General features: G+C 37.6%; 3 protein-coding genes across 6 annotated transcripts in view; 1 reads left to right on the forward strand and 2 right to left on the reverse strand.

The window, feature by feature from the left end:
* The window catches only part of cenpp (centromere protein P), a 67,955-nt gene extending 65,678 nt beyond the window's left edge, over positions 1 to 2,277 (forward strand). For all 4 annotated transcript variants that reach the window (XM_052538972.1, XM_052538973.1, XM_052538974.1 and 1 more), the window contains exons 7-9: positions 155 to 234; positions 436 to 527; positions 1,822 to 2,277. In XM_052538972.1, coding sequence (XP_052394932.1) covers positions 155 to 234; positions 436 to 527; positions 1,822 to 1,940 — 291 coding nt within the window. In that variant the 3' untranslated portion in view covers positions 1,941 to 2,277. The remainder of the gene's footprint in view (positions 1 to 154; positions 235 to 435; positions 528 to 1,821) is intronic.
* LOC127942931 (inositol-pentakisphosphate 2-kinase) lies at positions 1,975 to 14,333 on the reverse strand. The gene is made up of 13 exons (XM_052538952.1): positions 14,114 to 14,333; positions 12,023 to 12,082; positions 9,921 to 10,016; positions 9,759 to 9,825; positions 9,270 to 9,391; positions 7,716 to 7,805; positions 7,336 to 7,394; positions 6,838 to 6,910; positions 5,938 to 6,217; positions 5,520 to 5,655; positions 5,034 to 5,136; positions 4,562 to 4,641; positions 1,975 to 4,472 (listed from the first exon to the last, which is right to left on the reverse strand). The coding sequence occupies exons 1-13, from the start codon at positions 14,192 to 14,194 to the stop codon at positions 4,268 to 4,270; spliced, it is 1,452 nt and encodes a 483-aa protein (XP_052394912.1). The 5' UTR covers positions 14,195 to 14,333; the 3' UTR covers positions 1,975 to 4,267.
* Positions 14,334 to 15,785: 1,452 nt separating this feature from the next.
* Positions 15,786 to 17,111, reverse strand: LOC127942962 (protein BTG1). Its single transcript, XM_052539034.1, has 3 exons — positions 16,896 to 17,111; positions 16,636 to 16,772; positions 15,786 to 16,375 (listed from the first exon to the last, which is right to left on the reverse strand). Exons 2-3 carry the CDS (start codon positions 16,751 to 16,753, stop codon positions 16,041 to 16,043), a joined length of 453 nt encoding a protein of 150 aa, XP_052394994.1. The 5' UTR covers positions 16,754 to 16,772; positions 16,896 to 17,111; the 3' UTR covers positions 15,786 to 16,040.
* Between the last annotated feature and the right edge of the window lie 21 nt (positions 17,112 to 17,132).

Here is a 17,132-nt window from a genome sequence, read left to right on the forward strand (position 1 = left end):
CAATTACGCAATCATTTAAAATGTAAAATTTCTACACATATTTAGTTTGTATGTGTTTAGTTATCGGCCACTGTTTTGGAACCAGGTTGCCGTGGGTCGGATGGAATCTGTTGAGATTTTGATTCCTTTAATAAACAGGCGGTTTGTTTGGCAGGAGAAGTACCCAGACGTGGTCAGCCTTCCAGAGGGATGCAGATCTGAGCTCATGATTATAAGGAGTCCTCAACTGCCCGGGTAAGTTGCATCAGCTAGGAAAGCCAAATGGAAATTGCAGCCTGTAACTTCTGCCGTTTGTCAACTGTTGATGGCACATGAAACACATATATAGTGTCAAGCGACTACAAGTTGCTGTATCTTTTACTGGTGACCATGACTCATCTCTTCAGATTACATGCATGAAATACAGAAAGAGCCAATGGCTGTATGTTTTCTTAGGACCTCCATGACCATATTCTGGAAGATCGATGTGTCCATGGAAGGAGTGGTAAAGCCATCGCTTGAGCTCCTGCTGAAAATGCCAGACCAGGGTAAGATTAACCATATGATTATGTAAGGGATAATGTTGCATCAGGGTTGACCGGCTTATTCAGCTTTTTAAATAGATTGAAATTCTTTCATGGCCATTTTTACTCCATTCCGAAACTGGCCATTTTTGTAGTGTACATTGTAACTAAATATAACTGATGGGTATAACTGTCAAAATCACAAGGAAATTAAGTCATGATTACTAGGGCTGGGTAAAACAAAATATAGATATCTTAATTTTTATGGAACAATATCAATTCTTAAATCCCAGAAATCGATTAGTGCAGCCTGTTTTCAGTTACTGAACAGAACATTGATTTAAGCGCACTACCCAACCAATTAAGCATTCTGCTTTGGTATTTTTAATTTGAAACAGTCGGATTTCAAATTCTGTCCATCTGTCCAAACAATAAATGCCATTTTTTTGGTGCTGTTTAATATGGAGTGGCAGATAGCTATAGCGATTCCAACAAAAACGGCGGCGTAAGGCGCACATGGACTTATCATCTCTTCCACATTAATGCCTGCTTCAGCACAAAATAAACATGACTAAATATTTACAAAAAACTTTTACAATCCATATATTTTCTCATGTATTCGCTTAATCAGTGTTTTAGCCGTAAACAGCTTGTAAACAATGTCGCACAACTTCACATTTACATCAGACATTTACTTTAACTTTATCCGGTGACCATAAACTCATTAGAAAAATACTCAGAAAACACTGTAACAAAAAATACTGTATACTCACTATATAGCCTAACATATGTATCATAATTGTTTTCATTTGTTTGAATACACCCAAGTTTTTAATGGCGGCCACCATTTAAATGTTTGAATTTAAAAAACAACAACTTTATTTTAAAAACTTAAGTGTAATTTTTGCAGCTGTATGGCCTACAAATCAGTCAGTTTTAACCTTCAATTATACAGTAACGTTGTACCAACATACTCTACATTTTAAAGCATTAGTTGAGAGATTTTTTGTCCAAGATAATTTGGCTGAAATATATTTATATACATTTCGATGTTGAATCTAATCAATAATCGAATTGTGAAATTTGTGTCAAAACCCAGCCCTTATGATAACAAAACTTTCGTTTTGTTGAGATTGAGGAAAATTGTGAGAAAAGTTGACAATGAGAAAACTTTCGTTATGTTGTATGTGAAATATAAAATGTTGTGGTTGCAATAAAAGTGACACAACTGACTTATCAGAATCAAGTATTTTACACTTGTACAATTCATAATTGTGACTTTTGCTACAATGACTTAAATGTTTTATTTTGCTTTCAGCTCGGGAGTTTGACACCAAAAAAGTGATGGAAAACGGCTCGAATTACTTTCAGAGCCTCCTGAAGGTTCTCGGGGTGGAAGCGTCAATCGAGGGCTTGATAAGAACCGTATGTTTGTGAGAAGTCATAAAACAAGCCAACGTTCACGCCGTGGGAACTTCATACCTAATCTTTTTATTCGATATAAACACCTGTACAATCAGCCGTTAGGAACTACATGGTGACGCCACCTGTACATGTCAATCATTTTTTACGCATGATAGGCCCACGTTGCGTGGAAATATACATTATTAGACAAGAGCTAGAAAAATAAATAATTTCAAATACAAAATGTTTGACTGCAAAATCCACTTTGTATTTTCAAATAGTTAAATTTTAACATTAGATTCCATCACTGTAACGGTGATCTTCTTTTCTTTTCTTGCTTAATAACAGAATTAAAGTCCATTCTTGCCTACATAGTGATTATAAGTCTTTATTTCATTAGAATAACACAGTGTCCCACCTAAGACTCTTAAAATCTCTGGCTCGTCTGGTTCAACGGGAAAGATGTTAAAACAAAGGCAAATAGAGTAATGAAATGCTCAATCAGTTACATCATAACATGACAGTCAAATAAACGCCATTGGTTGGACAAGGCGTTTTCACTCACAGGTAAGGCGTATTAATACTTCTCTTGACACCAGTTCACTTTAAGACAAAGGGGAGTGTGAACAATTTGGCAATGTTGAATATTCATCCATGTAAAACTCAAAACAATATTCGCCTGATGAGAACTGCATTGACTTTGAGAAAAGCAAGCCGACGCAGTTTGCATCACGTCAAATGAGGTAAACAGGCACATGAGTATCTCTCATGCCACAGTATATTGTAACAGTAATACTTCCCATGACAAAGAAAGTATACCATGAGGTGCCATCTTTAGTGTTAAAGTTGCAGCACACAATCTATGCCAACCATCTCACTGTGGTTGTTTTTTTGGGGTCAAAGGCGCCAAACTTGCAACTCATTTTAAATCAACACTACCATTTCTGTGGCCTATACTGCTTCTCTGAAGAAAAATAATAATAATCTTCACTGTTGGGAAAACCTGCTAGATCATCTTTTTACTTGTGCGAATGACTAAAACTGGCATGCTGTCCATTTTTGGTCGTATAATGGCTCTGCAACCAATTAAGGCTTTTAAAACTCAATCCGAACACAACCATAGTAGCATTCGAGATGCTGGGTTTGGATTCCTTTGGTTGTTTTCTGCTCTACGGTTTCAAAACAGACAACAACTAAGTGTATTAGTGTCAAACTCTGAGACAAAGCAATCGTTGATGGACAGAAAGCATATTTTTGCATTTCTGGGGAAAACGGTGGCGTTTGAGGTGATAGTGACTAGTTATTTGCACACCATCATGTCTGCATACTTATATTTCTCCAGATTTTTGAAAAATCATTACACAACAGTTTGTATGTGACCAAGTATCGTCAAGCTCCAATGCAACAACTGTAGTTAATTTCACTCGTGCACTACTTGAACAACAAAACTTAGTCTGTTCTTCACTCAAAACTAAGTCCTGATTCACTGATGATTGTTCAAAAAAAAAAGTTGTTCATTCACAATTCGGACAAAATACCCGCTCAGAATGAACTGACAAGCTGCGTAACGATTCTATCAAATGGGTTTGCAATGACATGAGGGTTAGTTAAAAAAAAAGGTTTTATTGTGAACTGCTTGTTAAGAAGACACTTCGATGTGTATATGGTGGTAAACGGTTACGCCAGCCAAGCGTATGTTACAAAAAGACACTTTCATTAGCGAGTAATGTCATTAGACTTATCCTCTAATTTATCAAATCTATCTTTCGGGTAGTGACGGTGTTAACGCGACCTCATTAGCTAGCATGCAATAGGTCTGTGCTTGTCAGTATAAATCCCGCTACTGTAGCTCGCGGAGGGTCAGTGGTTTGAGGAGCTCTAGGGATGAAGTCACGCAAAAAAAAAACTCAAGTACTTTTCTGTTTTTCAATTCCAAACTGCCTGGACAGCGACTGCAGACACGGCCAAGCTGATGCACGGTAAAACATTCACTAGAGGAAATCGCTTCGAGCCTGTTTTGGCACTTGGAAACCACAGTTGCACTGCTGCGTGCGAGAAAAACCCAGCACTGCACAAAAACACACAGAGACTCCTTGTCCTCCCTCTTTACAGCCAATGACAGACTCATTCAGGTATTCTGTGCTTTAGGAGACCAGCCCCAATGAGAACATCACCCTCGAAAAGAAAGGTCGCTCTGGCAAACAACTGCGAACGCCGCCATCGCTGCCAACTTCATGTCGCGGAATCCTGTGGGAGGGCAAAAAACTAGACAGAATAGCAAACAAAAAGAAGAAAACTAACGGTATCACTACTTCAACTGCACTTCTGGGTATTTCCCTAGCAGCACTTGTGGAGGTGTCTCATACAGCATGGAAGAGCAGCGTACACTCCTGCCTTTCCTTATATAGGCTGGAGGGGGGCGGAGCTTGCGTGCTCCGCAGGTAGTAGTTGACGATTTTGGTGTCCAGCTTGTACTGGTGAGGGATGCCTTCATATGGTTTGGGGTCCAGATCCAGAATGGAGATGGAATATGTGAAACGAGGCTTCTCCAGATTCAACTGCTGTCTGAAAACAAGGCATCGGAATGTAAAATGATTGCAAATGTCGCGGCAGATCAGATAGCCGGTGATTTTAAAGAGCGGAAGCAAACTTACTCCTCGTCTTCCTCGTCGGGTGCAAACGTGATCATGACTGAGCAGTCTTTGGCGGTCATTGCAACTCTATACTGATAAACCTGGAAAGTGACAAAATGAAATCAGAAATTAAAAGAGTTAACCCTTCCTAAATTAGATTTATAATACTATGATTTTATGTATTATAACATTAAAAAACTATCTTAAATATATATTCAACAATACATGTTTTTACATTTAATAAATATTTTTTTTGCATAAAAAATTAGGAGCTAAGAAAAAAAAACATGCAAAATGCCAGACAAGAAGTTAAATTATCAATAAACCTGTATTTGATTCAGTAAATAAGCTAATCAATAATATATGCATGCTATAATAAATCACATATACCTTAACTTTTTTTCTTTTTTGATTTCGATGAAATACAACCTGAACATTTCTTCTTGTTAGACACAAACCTAAACTCGTCGGCATCACGTGTTCACGGTCTTACCTTCCCAACTGCGTATTCTACAGAGCCGTCATCTTCAGCAGGACAGTTTTTCACCATGTCCATGAAACTCTCATTATAAGGCCCATCTATCTGCAGTCGGTTTCTGGAGATACAAACAAGTGCTGATTACGTTTAAGTGATTTTCAGCATGTGAGGACCACCATGTGGATGCAGTGCTTCATGACTGGAATGAAGTATATCCATTAACAAATGGGTCTTTTGCACCACCTAGTGTCTTTAAATCATTCAAGGCACCATAATATCACTTAAACTTACTTTGAATAAATTGCACTGTAATTTATAGTAACTCAAAACAAAGATGGCCAACTATTCTGTATTTTTTATTAAATGATTTCGGTACAGGTGGGTTCTGCACAGTATCTGCCCAACAGAATCTTTACTCAGCAGGAACTTAACATTCCTGCACCGAAGTATTGATCCGACAGATCAGTAACGCAGCACTCGATATCCCAGGTTAAAATTCACCTTTCTTTCGGGAACTCTTCTAGATACTGCTCCACACGTTTGTACAAAGGGTAGATTCCTTCGATATCCAGGTTATCCAGCATCTGGACTTGGAGGATTTTTGCAAGGACACTGTCTTTAGGGAGGCCGTGGTTACCTGTGAACACATGAAAATGAGCTCAATTTGTTCTACTGGTCTTGCGTAAACCCATTTACGACTGCTGCCATTTGTATGATTCAATCCAGCCTTTTATACACTCCATAAGTGTCTTTTCTTCAACTATGTCAAACACTTTCGCTCCAGTTCAGTCCTGCGCATATATTGTGACTGATCAATGAAGTCATTTCCATTGCACTTGTTTAACAATATTTTGAAGGGCATAAAGCCATGTTTCTCCACTGCCGGCCATCCAGATATTCATTAGTTTTCCGTGCTCACCGTTGCGGAGCAGGTCTCTTGGGAAGGGACTGGCTTCACAGTGCGGCCTGCTCTCGGACAGGTGCACCTTCCTGGGCTCTCCCGAGCGATTCGAGTCCCCGCCGCTGAGCAGAGCAGAGCAGATCACCTGAATGAACTCGTTCAGGACGGCTTTGCCTGGCTGGTGGCCGTTATAGAGGCCGTTACTATGAGAGAAATAAGGCCGAAGGTGTTGAATGAGATCGTTCAGTTCGGGTTGCTGCTTGGCATCATCTTTACAGCTAAATATCAACTCTCCACCCTGAAAAAGTAGAGAAACATTGAATTAATGCTACTTTTCTATTAATCAAACATTAAACATAGTAGCTAGAGTTTATTATTTTTTAATATTTTTGATTTTCCCTTGAAAAAAAAAACACCTTAAACCAGGTGGTTTGCTAGTCTTTGGTGGTTTAATATAGTCACAAAACCAGGTATAAAGATGGTCAACAAAGCTGGTTTCCCAGCTAACAATCCCAATGAAAACATCCTGACTAAATATGTTTTTAATATTAAATAAATAAAACATGATAAACATTTCTAATTCTATTAGTATATGGAAGATCACACCATAATCATAATGACATTCTAGCGAAAGAACAATAAACACTGACAGCCAATCAGAATCCACTCAACTTTTAAAAGCTGAAGCATTAAAGACCCCAGACGGTAAAACTGCTGTGTAATAAACAGAATATTCTCATCCGTTGGATTGAAGAGCAACAGCTAATCAGTATGCATGACATCATCTGTGTCGGTTACTTTTCGAATGCTGAACATTCTATTAACGGAAGTCGAGGGAAGACTTTCGATCTTTAAATCTGAAGTGTAAAGTTCCAAAAATAGGCAGCAGGCTGAAATCTGTGCGAAGTTCATATTTACCTTAAAGATTTTCAAGTTGTTTTGTGGTTCCTCTAACAGATTCTTTAATGCAACGAACATTCGCTGTTTGCTCCTGGAATACAAGATTATTTGGTTTAAAATTACTTCATTAGCAACATGTTAAACTCTTTGTATCTCATTTTGATTTTGACAAGACAGCACAAATAGAAATTATCTGGATAACCAATCTTGTTTTTTGTATTTTTTTGCATTCCTGTGACTCAAGCAGCAGTATAAAGGCTTCAGGCATTATAGATTGTAGCACTGGTCTCACAGTTGAAAGGTTAGTCACTTCTTTTGCAATAATGTTGGCTATCCTCCTTTTTCAATAGAAAATGTCTTTGCTTTAACACAGGCTAGTGACACATCCAGCGTGGTGAATGACTTTGCCGCAGTCAGTTAGGTTTGTCAACAATGCTGACCTAAGGTCTTCCCATCAGTGAAAGATAGAAATCCAGCTTTCCATTCCTGCATTTAGTGACTGAAGCAGTATCTCACCCTGAGAAGAGATCCAGAGGGCAATATCTGCTCAATCGCTTCCACTTCCCATTGGCTAACTGTAAAGAACAAAATAACATCTTAGGAATTTTACTAGAACTTTACAAAGTGTTTTTACTGTAAAGTTTGTGTAATGATGAAAGACTCGCCATTTCACTTCTACTTTGGGATTGAAACTGATTTTTGTATTTCAGCAATATCTGAGCCCCACAAAGAATTGATTATATGATAACGTAGAGTGCAAACAGACAGCAGGATGTTCTCTACACTGCACCATTTTTTTTTTTTTTTTTTTTGGTTAAAGCAGAAGTTTGCTTTGAGAAATCTGGCTTCACTTCTATAAAAGTCTGGCAACGACTAGATATTCAGTTGGTACTTGCCTTGTAATGCTGATGCATGCAGAATCTGCAAACTTTGCGCTTACATTCCTTGGTTATGTGTCTTGAAAAGGGTAGAAATCCACATTTTGGCTAGTGGGGAAAAAGCAAAATATGTAATTGTATCTCTGGATCTCGAGTTGCACAATGAAGTGTTGTGAATAACTTTATGTAAAGAATGTTAGCTGTTTTTATGAACACAAACAAAGCTTTTCAGATCAGATTCACACCACCTTCCCGTTTGTTTGACTGGCCATGTGATTAAATTCCACACAAATAGATTCAATGAGTCATTCGGCTACTCTGGTCTACTTCCCCAAGAGCGGGCGTTCATATTAAACTGATCTCTTAAAAACAATTCTTATCAGATCATAACAAATCAGTTATGAGACTCCAGTTTAACAACTGTCACTAATCCAAACCAATAGTGTTAACACCCAAACCACATGAAGATACAAAAAAAGATACAAAGTCAACACATTCAAGGAGAGTTTTTTGGCACACTTATACATAGTTTCAAAAGATATTGTCATAATCTTGAGAAAAACTGTTAATTAGGCATATAGTTTATGCTTTATTTACCAAGATAATTAATCTAAGCATTTTGTGTGACCACTGCATCAGTTATTCATTTAATGATGATCACAAGATGGAGAAAAAGGTTAAAGGAATAGTTTCCAAAAAATTCTAATTAGCTGAAAATGTAGCAATCATCAGACCATCCAAGATGTAAATTTGTTTCTATATCTGCACTGATTTGGAGAAATGTAGCATTAAATAACTTTCCTACCAGGTGGATCCTCTGCAGTGAATGGGTGCCGTCAGAATGAGCTGATAAAAACCACAAATAAATGGAAGTAATCCACAAACCGCATGTTTGTAATCCATCATAAGACCCGTTTAACTTCAAAACCATTTCTTCTGGCTAGAATATGAGTTCTCTATTCATAATATTCCTTTCAAAAACAGTTCTACACAAATATGGATTTTGATGTAGGAGGACAATGCTTTTTCACTGTATGAAGTGTTATTTCGGATTACGGAATGGTATTTTGACCAGAAGTGACGTTTAAAGTTAAAATTACTTAACGATTTGTTTCTTATAAATACGCAGCTTTTCTCATCCTGACGGCACCCATTCACTGCAGAGGATCCATTGGTGAGCAAGTGATGGAATGCTCAATTTTTCAAATCTCTTCACATCAAACAAGCTCAACTACATTTTCATTTTGAATGGCCTGAGAGTAAGTTTTAAGCATATTTTCAGTTTTTGATGAATTATTCCTTTAAACCAGACATACTTAACTAGGGGGGTGCAATATCGCGATTTTTTATCGTGGACGATTCAAATGTCTCTGCTTTCTGAAGGAATATTTCTTTCTTGTGCTGAACACAAAAGAAGATATTTTGAAGAATATGGGTAACCAAAGAGTTGCTGGTACCCATTGACTTTAATAGTAAGGGAAAATACTGTGGAAGTGACTGGGGACCAGCAACTGTTTGGTTACCCATATTCTCCAAAATAACATTTACGTGCTTCGGAATGAAGGAGTTCACCTTAATCTCAACGCAGATTGGAGGTCTGTGGTCTCTGAGATGGTGGAGGGGAAGTTGGGTCAGGTTGGGAAGGCATAAACCACACCCACTGAAAGTGTCCATGACCTTATCACAGCGCAGTTCTGCGTGAAGGAAAGATCACAACACCGTTACGCAACATCAGATCCGGTCTAAAAAAACGGACTGTGTCTCACATAAACATGTTTAGATGAACAACAGACTTGAGTTTTTCTTTAGAGGATGAATCTCATGAATCACATATCCAAGGCAGATTTTACCCCAATGGTAAATTGCATTTTTTGGACAGTTGTCATTTCCATAATGGATCTGTACTCTTTGCTTTTGAGGTTTTTAGAATATCCATTCTCGATGTTGAAATTACTGTAGGATTTTGCAATCAAAATGCAACAAACTCTATCATAACACTGTTGGTTTTTGGGGGTTATTGCAATGTCACTGCAAAAAACTCTTGAAAACTGCAGATCTTACCAGGTCGTTCTTGTTGGACCTTCAGCGACAGCTGTCTCACAAAGTCCAGTGGTAGTTTAACAACCTCCTGTGAAGATTCAAGCCCTTACTTTCAGCTCATTTGTTGGGTCACGGAGTGTGTTAAAGCAACATGATTTAATAATGTCTTAAACTGTAACTCACTCCACTGTGAACGTATTTCTCCTCCAGTAAAGGCTTCATGACATATTTACTATAATCCACGATGTTTAGGATGTGTCGAAAAGCTTGTTCTGCGGTCTGATAGGAAAGACACAGGAAAATGAGCTGACGCTTCACCATCAATGCAAGTAAACCAGGACCAAATATTTGATGCATATTTACATTGCTGCAGATGCTCGTACCAAGAGACGCTAAAAACTTACAATATGGTGCAAGAAAACACACAGAAATAGTATGTTTAACGTTAAACATTGTGCCTTTTTGTGGAAATTGTTGACAGAACTACGCTTAAAATTAAAGGGGCTATTGAAAAGATTGTTTGGTAATGTATGCATCCATACTTAAATTATATTGATGGAAATAATACAATGTCAATGGATTGTGTTTATGACTTAAAGGGATACTCCTCCCCAAAATGAACATTTTGTCTTTAGTCACCAAATCATTAGCCCATGTCGTTCCAAACCAGTAAAAGCATTGTTCATCTTCTGAACACAATTAACGATATTTTGTTGAAAACCGGGAGGCTTGTGACTGTCCCATAGATGACGTTTGCCAAATAAATAACCGTGTCAAGGTCCAGAAAGAATGAAAAGCATCATAATAATAGTCCATCTGCCACCAGTGTTTCTACCATAACATTATGAAGCAATGAAAATAATTTTTGTACGCGAATAAAATTATCACTGTAGCGCCATTTTGGAGAATAAGAGCTAAACTGTCACAGAAGAGCATACACCATTTGCGTTCTGTCGATGTCCTCCAAAGTGGCGCTACAGTGATGTGGAGAGACACAGAGGATACATTTTGTTGAATAAAGGCATTATTTTTGTTTTATTCGCGTACAAAAATTATTCTCGTTGCTTCATAATGTTACGACTGAAACACTGATGTCTGATGGACTATTATGATGATGCTTTTCATCCTTTCTGGACCTTGACACTGTTACGGTGCGTTCACACCGCTGGCGTCGAGAGCGTCAAAAATCGCTCTTGCCGCTCTGCTCACGACGCTGCAGAGAGATTCGTGAGCGCTCAGACGCTCTGACGTAGATCGAATGCTTATTTTGTATTTAAAGCGGCCGCAAAGCAAACAAGCTTGTTGATCTCGTGAAGACTAACCACAAGGAGGGTAACGTTATAAGTTAACCTCATTAAATATTGTTGTGGACGAAATATTAAGATACTTTACTGAAAATGAACAATCTCAGACACCTTGGTCTACGAATCACTTTTATTTTTTATGTCCCTGTATGCAAACAGGGACACATTATAGATTATTGCAAACGCGAAACAGCAATAATCAACCTGTCCTCTATTGTGCTTGAGAACTAATGCGTTCTCTGGAATCCTCTCAAGTGGTGGACTTCTACGTTCCGATTGGTTCCTGCCCAACCGCGTCATAGCTCATTACCATAAAGTTGCCTTGATTTCAACTCTCAGCGCCGCTCTTCGACGCCGGCTTACATTGAAAATGAATGACTTCCGGCCGCTTTGACGCTCTCGACGCCGGCGGTGTGAACGCACAGTTATTTGGCAGTCTATGGGACAGTCACAAACCTCCAGGTTTTCATCCAAAATATCTTAAATTGTGTTCCGAAGACAAACAAAGTATTTACGCGTTAGGAACGACATGAGGGTAAGACAATATTTTCATTTTGGGGAGAGTATACCTTTAAGTCATAAACACAATCCATTTTTCCCAAGCATTGCAAATATTTATTAATCCGTACAATTAATAGAAAAGTTATTATTTCCATATTTTTAAATTGGGTCACAGTATCCATCCAGTCAATCTGTGTCGGAGGTTCAGTCTATAACCATGTTTGTGTTCCAGCTTTCCAGCTGACTGATAGATGCTATGAATAGATCTTTCACCATCAAATTAGTCGTTACATTAACCAAACAGATTGTAGAGCAGTCAAATCAATCACCAAAAACTTACTTTTATTAACTATTTACAAGTTTTATCAACAATTTACCATCATTTCATAGCGTGAGAAAAGGTAACACCGTTAAATGGTGCACACTGGAAAAATTTGGGAAGTACTAGCGTTCAGTAGAGTCTATTTGAGGAAGTTTTACCTGTCGTGTATGTGCAGAGTCTTCAGAGGGAAACTTCAGCAGACGAAGAACTCGACAGTGCTGTAATAGGAAGTGACATGTTTGAAAACAGAATCACACGGCTCATTTCAAACAGACTTTGATCGTTGTCTGTACCCACGTCTTATTGTAGTTCAGAAGGCAATCCTCTGAAACGGGTTTGCCTGTGACTGTACTTGTGTGCACAACAAATGCTCCATCCCCTCAACTGTCACCGGAGTATACATTGTTTTTCCCAGAATGCTCTTAGAACTAAAAAGGTCCACAAAGGTAAAGGTGCGATCCCGTCAATGACGATGAACTCAGAGTATGACGGTGTGTTTTATAGACTGATGCAATCGTTGGTGACTTAAACGCAAATGCAGTTTCTAAACACACTTGCTCAACACTAAGAAAACCTACTTCTGCCTCATTAAATGTTTAACGTAAAAAGATGAAGTTTATGAGTAAATTAATCATAATTATAATATATCAATGTAAAGTATCATTTAGATACTACTATATTTGTATTAATTTAAATCAGATTTTATTTTTATATTTAACATTTTTACCAATATTTAACTTTGCTGTGTTTTTGTCATTTTTAGTAGGTTTGTCTTTGTCTATATACTTTCAATAAATTTTTACTCCAGTTTTACTTATTTAAAGTTCAACTAAATAACCATGAGAAATGTTAGCTAGATGAAATTTAAAAAAAGTTTTCCATATTTTATTTTAGTAAAAAAAAAAAAAAAAGGATTAAAGGGTTAGTTCAGCCAAATTGTCATTAATGACTCAACTTCTAGAGGGGAAACTCATAAATAATTGTCGCAAAATAAATGAACCTGAATTTCTCGTATTTTTTCGTGAAATTCAACCCTATGTATTTAAACCTGCATCATATTATCAAAGTTCATCCAACATGCCTTAAATAGTTTTATATAATAGTTCAGACTGATTTGATCAGGACAATGTGGTCCAGCTCGTACTCAAAGAATGTAAAAACCAGACCAGAAAGAGTGGGAGTGTTTTCCTCACACCCAGTTTTGACACGATTTTATCAATATATTGGTCAATGTTGTCTCGGGCGGCTTCCTGTGATTGGACACACAATACTGTGTTATAATCTCTAACACACATCCAGCCCCATTTATGACTCCAGACGTTTTATTTATCATATGATGGTACAGCCGATCACAAAACAAGCTGGAAAATCAGACAAAGGTTAAGCTGTTTCTGTTTTCCAGGAACATATCCCCGATCTTAACAAATCCTGACCTTGACATTGCAATTCTACAGAGACAAGGACTCACTTGCATGCGGATTAAACTGATAAATGAATTATTCACATAGTTTCCATTTTAATATTATAACTGAGACACAAGTTATGACTTATTTGGAACAGATTTTATTTAAAATGTCTCTACTTTGTCCAAATAAGGAGAGTTTAGACTAAGAGCAAGTTTCAGCAGAAGTGTTTTTGCATGCAATAACCTAAATACCTTTAAAAAATATTGCACTGTTGAAAATTCATGTGTTTTAGTCTCTAATTGTACCTTTTTCCCCAAAGATCAATCATAAACGTGATCACCATCTTCATTTACATCCATCATGGTGGTCTAAAACCGGTCTAAACCTGCATTTTCTTTTACACAAACTGCTAAATGTTTCCAAACTGAACTTTGAAGCTTTCATTGGGAACTTATCGCCGATAAAGACCCAATTTTAGATGCACATAACCATCCACAAACATTAATTCAACGAATCTCAGCATTACATATACATATGCGAAGATTTAATGAACTTTAGAGCACATAAAGTGAGTGTGACATCGGTAACACATGTAGTACATTCACTTCATCAATGAATCCTAGTTTAGCCTGCTATGCGGCTAATAGCATTAAACCCCTGACAACACCCTTTTAAGACGAAGGAGGAGTTTGTTTCCGTCTGATAGTACTATAAGGTTACCAAACTTTATGTTTAGGTCATTTCCAGGTAGTTTGAATTGTTTTTTCCGTTGACTGAATCCAGTTCGGTTGAGTTTATATGAATCTTGGCTAAGCTAAAAGCTAGTAACTATTGAACACAAACCTGCAAGTGAGACACGACCAGGCTCTTGTTGCCCTCCCCGTGATATTTCCAGTCGTTTTCGTCCATTTTATCCAGTTCCATAACCCAGAAGAACCGTGAACTGATGAGGGGTTTGACGCAGATTTGAGAGTCCGGGTGAGGTGATCGGGGTCGGGCGCAAAACTTCTGGAGGAGCCGCGTCTGACACACCGTCGGGTGAGGCGCTACTACCGCTTTCGTGAGGACACGCCCCCCTGCGCTCACATTGGCCAGAAGTGTTTGTCATCGTTAAATTCGTCCGAGGATTGGATGCTGAAAGTGACAATCAAACTGTCGTCCCACTGTATCAATAAAATGATGTCATGAACGCATGATTGCCGTTTCCCTTCCTTTTTAATTTCGCTTGCGCATGATATAAAAACAACAGAACGATTCAGTATTGGATATTATCCATCCAAAAATGTAATTATACATACATACATAAAATTGATAGCCTGAATGCACTGTAAGTTGCTTTGGATAAAACAGTCTGCTAAATGCATACAATTATATATAGACTGTGTCTATAAAATGATGTAATGGACATATGATTGCTGTTTTGCTGTGATTGCTCCCCTTTTGTGTTCGCCTGCACATGATTTACTCGGAAAGACTAAAAACATCACATTTTAGGACTTTTGAGTTATAAATAATTAATTAATAAACATAAATAAAACATTTGTTAAATAATACATTTTAAATTGTATACCTTATCAGTATTAATATAATTATTGTATACAATTTGCATTTAAATTATATTTAAAAATAGGTTGGGATTGTAAGGGGGTTTATGTATTGGCAAAGAATTAGAAAATCTAAATCTAAAAATTAAAAACTAAAGCAATAAAATATGAGGGGCATTTTCAGAGGCCGAAGTTTGTTGTATTTGGTCGAGTAGGATAATTAAAACGTTTTTAAATAATTAAGTGACTACTAAAGTAATGTATGCATTTATGACTACTCATGATTTAAAATGCTGAAGAAAATTCAATGAAAATGCCTTATAAATAATTAAATACAAAATAAAAAACAAATGTTCTTTAAGATCAACCATAAAAAGTATTACCAAGCAAAAAGTAAGTTATAATAGCGATTCAACATTTTATTTTCAGATTCACTTCCAGAAATATCATTCTTTGTTCTGGATTTTTTATTTTTTTTTCATTCAATTAAGAAAATGATTTCAAGATTTAGGCCTGGTTTCACAGACAGGCTCAGGTTAAGCCAGGATTAGGCCATAGTTAGGACATACAAGTATCTTTTATAAACGTGCCTTTGAAAATAACAAAATACTTGTGTGTATCTTAAGACAAAACAATAGCACTAACTTATTTTCAGATATGTCTTTCTGTTAAAACAGTCCAAACATGCATTTTAGTCTAGGTCTAAATGTTATATAGGGAACATTATATTTCATTGTATTTAATATTAATTTATTTAAGATGAATTCCATATACAGAAAAATTAAGGAAGAGTAAGTTAGTTTTGTAGTTTTTAAGAAAAATGCATATTTATAGCTTGTCTAATTATTATAAGAAACATGTTAAGTGTTAGAAAAATAAGGCATTTAATAAATTGTAAGTATAAAGAGTCTCTTCTATGGCTTATGTACTGATTAAATCTAATAGTTACATGGAATAACCACAAAAGACAGTTTAATTTTTTTTTTTTTTTTTTTAGAAATCCATAGAAACATTTTAATAGAAATTTAAAAAAAACATATTCAACATGACTGTACAGGGAGCTTAAAACACATTTAATCAAAATACATTTGTTTTCACTATGAGGTCAATAGGATGAAGATTTCACTGTTGATTAAAAAATAAAAAACAAGGTTTAAAAAGAAATCGAATGCAAGCGAAGCCTGGTTCACTGCGCTCACAAGCAGCTAATTACACAGAATCACTCTTCAGCTGGAGCAGGTCATCATGCTGAAGGATTTGGACGGACTCGGACGTCCGATTCTCAGTCCATCTTTACAGCTTTCCGGCTGGTTTTTGTCCGGAGGCGTGGACTCGTAGAGGACACATATGGACCCATCCTCTCCGATCCGGTAGGACACTTCATACGGGTCGACCCACATGGTGAGTTCGCTTGGCAGCAGTGAAAAGAGTTGCTCTTTTGTGAGTCCGATCGTACAGGCCGCTTTGCCTATCAAAGGGTCCATCTTGTGGTTGATCCGGATGCACCTGTAACCCGAACCTCGGCACGGTGCGCTTGGGAACCAGTGGTGCTGATAATGATCTACAATGAAAGAAGACAGTTAAGCCTTGGAGCAATCGATCATGAACTTATTTGCAATTCCAAAACAGTTCTGGTACTTTAAGACACAAAATTATTCAAGTTTAGTAAATGGACTTTTGGGGCTGCGATAAACCCAGTCTCATCCTCATCTGCTTTTTTCAAAATAATATTCGTTTTCATTGTAAACTACCGAATTTGGACCATGATATAGTTGCATTTATTTGTAAACAATGGAAAGGAGATGCCCGAGGCTCTCTCACCCCCTAAAGCTTCCTCCAAAGAGAATCTGAACTGTTCCAGTAGCTCTTCTGAAAGCAGTCTCGTTCCTCTCAACAGACGTGTGACAAAGTGAGCAGCAGTAGAGACCTCAGTTTTCATCGTGAAGATTTCGCATGAGCTGAAAGGGAAAATAAAATATAAAAATTACAATCAAAGCTGAACTCAGTAGGCCAGGCCAGTGTCTCTGGCGCGCTCCTTTGTTCAAAACAACACGGAAAAACGCCTCTTAAACGCCACCGACCTGCTCCAGTGACTCGGTTTAGCGATACAAAGAGTTTCCACAGCTGTTGGAAGTGCTTTTATCGACGCGGTAGTGAAAACGGACAAATAAAACCAAATTTTCGACCACGGACCTCCTCCTCCAGCGGTGGCTCGAGCTACGTGCAGCTGCTGTTCCGAGCTCCGATGGTAAACACTCCAGAGCCTCGCGCCTCCGCCAATCAGAGCGCGAGCTGGCCCTATGACGTCACAAGCGATC

The sequence above is a fragment of the Carassius gibelio genome, chromosome A22 (assembly GCF_023724105.1).
Source record: "Carassius gibelio isolate Cgi1373 ecotype wild population from Czech Republic chromosome A22, carGib1.2-hapl.c, whole genome shotgun sequence".
In the NCBI taxonomy this organism is placed as follows: domain Eukaryota; kingdom Metazoa; phylum Chordata; class Actinopteri; order Cypriniformes; family Cyprinidae; genus Carassius; species Carassius gibelio.

Excerpts from the sequence above, each read along its gene's own strand:
- LOC127942931 (XM_052538952.1), bottom strand. The coding sequence starts at position 14,194 with ATGGAACTGGATAAAATGGACGAAAACGACTGGAAATATCACGGGGAG. Across the intron at positions 12,083-14,113 it reads TGGTCGTGTCTCACTTGCAG|CACTGTCGAGTTCTTCGTCT; the intron begins GTTTGTGTTCAA and ends TTCCTATTACAG. Across the intron at positions 6,911-7,335 it reads CCTCTGGATCTCTTCTCAGG|GAGCAAACAGCGAATGTTCG; the intron begins GTGAGATACTGC and ends CTTGTATTCCAG.
- LOC127942962 (XM_052539034.1), bottom strand. The coding sequence starts at position 16,753 with ATGAAAACTGAGGTCTCTACTGCTGCTCACTTTGTCACACGTCTGTTG. Across the intron at positions 16,376-16,635 it reads TTTGGAGGAAGCTTTAGGGG|ATCATTATCAGCACCACTGG; the intron begins GTGAGAGAGCCT and ends CTTTCATTGTAG.